This window comes from Leucopleurus acutus (genome assembly GCF_964270905.1).
Source record: "Leucopleurus acutus genome assembly, chromosome: 4".
Taxonomy (NCBI): Eukaryota; Metazoa; Chordata; class Mammalia; order Artiodactyla; family Delphinidae; genus Leucopleurus; species Leucopleurus acutus.
The window spans coordinates 1,184,366-1,190,108 of NC_139146.1; the positions used below are offsets into that span (position 1 = coordinate 1,184,366).

General features: G+C 57.7%; 1 protein-coding gene across 1 annotated transcript in view; it reads left to right on the forward strand.

Moving 5' to 3' along the window:
- NSD2 (nuclear receptor binding SET domain protein 2) overlaps positions 1-1,564 on the forward strand; it is a 73,710-nt gene extending 72,146 nt beyond the window's left edge. Inside the window, exons 21-22 of the mRNA XM_082838354.1 lie at positions 334-538; positions 1,310-1,564. Of these exons, the coding sequence (XP_082694480.1) occupies positions 334-538; positions 1,310-1,563 (459 nt within the window). The 3' untranslated portion in view covers position 1,564. The remainder of the gene's footprint in view (positions 1-333; positions 539-1,309) is intronic.
- Positions 1,565-5,743: the final 4,179 nt, after the last annotated feature.

Genomic DNA, 5,743 nt, shown 5'->3' on the forward strand with positions numbered 1-5,743 from the left:
GGATGTCCACAGCGGGCCTGCCGCTTCACCTGGCTTTTCTCATCTGTTCTCAAAAGACGCGCCGCGTGGGGAAAGAGCCTGCCCTGGGCCGCATGCCCGCTGAGCGGCGCTGCGGCCGGCGGCCTGTGTTGTTTCCTACAGGCAGTAAATGGGAACAGGTCGGGCCCCTGCATTTTCCTTGTCGGCTGCAGACCCCCACTCTTCTCCTGTGAGACCATCCTCAGGGGTCCCTGGCGCACCCGACCTTGACCTTGGCCCTGGTGACCCCTCGGGACAGCTGGCCTCAGTGCGCACAGTTCCCTTGAGTGAACTGCATTTATTTCTTCATTCTAGACCTCAGCATCCCTTTCCTCTGAGGAAAAGGGCAAAAAGACCAAGAAAAAAACCAGGAGGCGTCGAACGAAAGGCGAAGGGAAGAAGCCGTCTGAGGACGAGTGCTTCCGCTGCGGTGACGGCGGGCAGCTGGTGCTGTGCGACCGCAAGTCCTGTACCAAGGCCTACCACCTGCCCTGCCTGGGCCTGGGCAAGCGGCCCTTCGGTGGGTCCCCAGCCCGGGCAGCCGAGGCCAGACCACCCAGCGCAGCCCTTGGGGGCCGGCAGGGGCTGGGGGAAGGTGCCAGGAGGAGCTGCTTGGGAGCGAGGGGCCCCGCACCCCTGGGTCTCAGCTGGGAAGACGGGGAGGGGCTGGGGCTGGGGCTGGAGTCTGCCCTTCAGAGAGATGACGGGCTCCGGCGTGCACAGAGCGGCCATGTCACCTCGGGAGGGAAGCCGAGAGGCCCTCACCCGGAGACAGAAGCGGCAAAGCTAGAAAAGGAGACGTCAAATGTGTTTGACTGTGAAACAGAAACACTGTGTGTGGCACGAGATGATGCAAGGGCCAGCAGGCGGGCGGCAGAGAGGCTCACAGCGGGCGTGCCGGTCTCCCCAGACCGCACTAAGAGCCTTTGCAGGCGGACCCCAGAGAGATCGGGGCCCCCGAAACAGTCGGCCCGGCTGCACACCCGTCGCCGGACAGCAGCCGGGGCGGCAGGGCCCCCGGTGCCGCTGGGCCATCTGGGCTCGGAGGTGGGGCCTGCTCGCCGCCCTCCGCCCCCAGGCCTCTGAGCACCAGCTTTAGCTTCTCTTTACCTTTCGACACTTGCCTGGAAAGCGGTGTCTTGGTTTAGTTTGTGTTCATCTGACTAGACTGAGTTTTTTGTTTTTTTTTTTTTAGACTGAGTTTTAAAGTTAGTTTTCAACCATGGAAATGTTACAGTGTTACAAGTTGCCATTCCTCTCTTCTGTCTGGTGATACTTTGTTTCGTTGCAGGGAAGTGGGAATGTCCTTGGCATCACTGTGACGTGTGTGGGAAACCTTCCACTTCATTTTGCCACTTTTGCCCCAATTCGTTTTGCAAGGAACACCAGGACGGGGCAGCCTTCAGCTCCACCCAGGACGGGCGGCCATACTGCGGCGAGCACGACTTGCGGGCAGAGCCGGCCGAGCAGCCCTGCCCGGAACCCAAGTCCAAGGGGAGGAGGAAGAAGAGGAGGTGCTGGCGGAGGGTCACGGAGGGCAAATAGCGCCAGGCCGGGGCGGGGTGAGATCGGGGGCCCCGCGTGACCGGCCCGCCCTGTGCGCAGAGGGCCGGAGGACGCCGCCCGCAGCCCCCGGGACGCACGCACAGGCCTCCTCGGGAGGGGGCGCCTCCCGTCACTGAGCCATCCCAGCAGCGCCCGCTGCGCCGCACTGACCGTCCAAGCCGCGTGGTTCCAGCCGCGAGGTGCGGACGCCCCAGGACAGACAAGCCTGACTACACAGCATTACAGCTACACTTGAATCTCAGAACGTCAAGGTGCCCTCCCGCTCTACTTTGCTAGGTTAAAGTTACAACGGAAAAGTAATTGGCATACGAAATGCTTTTATCTCCCCTGAGATGTATAGAGTAGTATTTTTTCGGAGGATCACTCTTACCTCTTTTAATCTTGACAACGTCACCCAGCCTGCTTCCCCGTTGCCATCACTCAGGAGAGGAGACCAGGGTGGGGCCTGGGCAAGGACTCAAGACCCCGGGTGCCCTGGGAACCATGATTCTGCTCTTATGAAACAGCTGTATGATTTCTTTTTTGTACTAATGTGAAGTTTTTCCTCAGAATGCTTCTTTTCCATCCTAGTGAGGAGCCGGCCCCAGGACGGTGACTAGCGTAGTGTTGTTGTGGGATCGCCCCTGTCGTGTTTCTCTCCGTGGACTTGAACCAAGCGCTGCTGCCACGTCGGCCTTTAAAGCACAGGCTCACGTGGGGCAGCCTCCCCGGAGGGTCTCATCACTTGGGGGAAGAGTTTGTACATTTTTTCGGGTGGCTTTTCTTTACCAGTTTCTGGCTTTTATTCTCAATATATTTTTGCTAAACTTGTTTCACAAATTACCACCGACTGAAATGCGTGTTTACTGATGCGTGTGTGACCCGCTGAGCTGTGTGACGCGGCCACTTCGGGAAACGGTTTGTCCGGCGCTCTGCCCGGTGGCGTCTCGGGTGACGGTCGCGCAGCAGGGCACTGCTAGGTGCCCCTCCCACACACACCCCGGGACGCGGAGCTCGCGGGGGACGTGTGCGTCCAGGCACTCCTCCCGGGCTGAGGAAAGAGCGAGTTCAGGCGCATCGTCACCCCAAGTGACTGCACGCGTGCTGTGGGCCTGTTCCCGGGAAGCCTGAGCCGCGCTGGGCAGACGCCCTCGGCCAGGGCCCCTCGGAGGAGCGCTTGTCCTGGGACTCGGGCCGGCCTGCCGGGCGTGGGCACCCAGCCTTGGAACAGCCCGGCCGACACTGTCCCCTGGGAGATTTCCATGGACCGTTAGCCCCACGCAGGGAGAAGCTTCTGCGAAGCACAGCGTTCCCATGGACCCCGGGACGCTGGGAGCGCCCTGCCAGGAGCCCGTGTGCCTGCCTGTCTCCACTCGCGGTGGGAGGGAAGGGGGCGCTCAGCAGCAGGTGCTTTTTTCTAGCCTCCTCTTCTTAAAATAACCTGAGGAGAAGATCTCCTCTGCAGAAAAGTTTACACAACTGTTCTTGAAAACTGCCACGGAGGTCTCCTGTTGGTCTCTCTTACCGTTTTCGCCTCGGAGAATTGCAGGATATACCAACACTTGGACCCAAGTTCACTACTGCTCCGGGGTCCTGCGACGGGAGCTGTGGGGGGAGGGGGCGGTCTCGGCCAGGCCGGGACCCCTGGGGAAGCACCTGCTCCAGGTGCGAGGCGCCCGGGCCTCCCCAGGCACGGACTAGGAGAGTCGGCTGACCGAGGCCGTCCTGCTGGCCCTTCTCTGGTGACCCTGGGGCAAGTGACGTAGGACCAAAGGAAAAACAAGCCGTGTCCTCAGCTGGTGCTTCCACGGGCGGCTCGGTTCTCTGGAAACGCGCCTGCTCGGTGAGACGCAGGGGCCGTGGGGTATTTCAGTTCAGAACTCTTGTTTCTCTCAAATGGTCTTTTAAGAAAATACTGGATTGACGTAGATTCATGCTCCTTAGGCCCTGAACCTGGCGCCTGCGCGTTCTGGGGCTGGGCAAGAGGGGCGCCGAGGCCTGGTGCCAGCGCAGCGGCCGCGGGCACAGCCCCGCCCTTCAGAGCCAGGGGCCTCGGTGTGGGCTGACGTCACTCGCCCTTTCCTGCCGGTGAGGGACTTCTGCCTAAGTCAGAACATCAGAATTGGTTTTGCAGTGCACTTTGGGGAGCAGATTAACTTATTTTTGTATTTGACAGTAGTAAAAATTTTGTGTGATTTTTGAGTCACTTTGATATTACTTCCAAATTCTTTTATAACCTTTCTGAAGGAAATACTGGAAAACTTATTTTAGATATGGTTGCCCTCTTTCCAAAAACTGTTAAAACTAATGAGCAAATAACACTAACTCTGAGAATCTCCAGAAAACCAGTTTATGGATCTGAGCACAAGGCATTGCAGGAGCAGTGGGGCTGGAGGGCCCTCCCGACGGGGCCGAGGCCTTTGCTCCGAGTCTGAGGGGAGCTTGCTTCGGGGGAGTCGGTCTTTCCTGAACGTCAGCTTCAGCCCTTCGTCGTTAATGTGAAGCAGAAACACAATGAAAACCGCCCAAACACCTCAGGATTCCTCAGCATCAGGAGCTGACCAGGACCCCTCGTGTGTCGTGTCGACGCCAGCGCGGGCCTCTGGACACGGGGACGCTTCTCTCCGTTGGGGGTCGTGGGCGCATGTCCAAAGCGGGTGATAAGCTGCGAGCACCACGGGGAGGCCGCCTGGCGCCCCCGCCCGGGTCCCGTCCTCCGAGAATGCTCGGGACCCCCTGCCTCACCCTCAGGTCTGCGCCCCGGCGCCTTCCCAGTGTTTCCCTTGGCGCCATCTTCTAGAACTGCCGTATGTCCAGGAATAAGAAAAGATAAGCCTGTTTTTACGAAAGGTAACACAGACGACTGTCAGTTGCCGAACTCTCGATCCTGTGAGACAGACATGGAGCGTTTGATGAGTGAGTAAAGTGCTGTGTCCGCGGGCGTCGTGTCCACCGCACCCTGTTGAGATGTGAAATTAAACAGAAACCTCAACGTGCCTACTGGTGTCTCAGCGTCGCACGGAACGCGCGGCCAGGCTCCGCCTTTGGGGGGGGGTGTGCCAGGTGCTACCGCCAATTTTGACAGACTTAAAAAACTTGAAATTCACTTCTGGGGGAAGATACTGAAATGTAGATTTGAGAATTGCTGGTTGCGGGGAAATAGGATTTAAGGTCGGAAGTTGTGTTTGGAAGATTGTGTATGAGTATTTTTGTATTAAAAAATTTAAAGGCTTTTTTCTTTATGTGGAATTGCATTTTGAAGTTTGGGTCTCTCTTCCATTCCCCCAGTCCCTTTTCTTTTTTTTTTTTTTTTTGGTCGCGCTGTGCCGCATGCGGGATCTTAGTTCCCCGACCAGGGACGGAACCTACGCCCCCTGCAGTGGAAGCACCAGGGACGTCCCGCTGCCAGTCACTCTGAGTTGTCACTCTGAAGCATCTGGCACAGTCCCCTGACATCTGGGGAGAGGCCAACGTGGCCTTGGAAGTATAACAAGTATCGTAGATAGTGCGTGTCGTTCCGATTTGGGGAAAAGGCTTTTGTTCCTGTTATAATTTGGTTCCCAAACCCCCGTTAAAGGTGACAGAGTCGGGAGAGGAAGCTGCAGACTCTTCTCAGCCCCGCAGGTGGTTGAGCCCCAGGCCCCAGGACGTGCTCCCCACGCCCGCACCATCCAGGAGTGACCCCTGGGCTGACCCCAACGTCACCCACCCCAGAGAGGGGCTGGGGCCCCAGAGCAGAGAGGTCGAGCTGGCTGGAAACACAGCTCTGGTGCTTTTTCTTTAGAAAAGCTAAACTTTAATTAGGTAGTTTTTACAATGAAAACAGGTACCCAAGGACTGGTCTTAAATGCTCACAACAGTACAAAAGACAAATACAAAACCTGTGGGTGGTGAGCGTGTCCTGGCATCCCCCCATCCCTGGGCACTGGTGGCCGTCCCCGCCCCGTTCTCAGACACACCAGGCGCCACCTTTGGTCCCTCAGCCGCGTGGGCAGGGAGAGGGGCTGCACGAGCAACAAAGGCCCTCTCTCGCGGCCAGTGGGACTGAAGAAAAAATGAGAAAAGACGGAAGTCTAACAGGCAGAGCTGGTGCCAAGATTAGGAAGTTACACCTTTCGGGGCTAAGTTTAACATTCAGAACTGTAACACTGAATGCAAAAAAGTGTCTTAAATCACACAA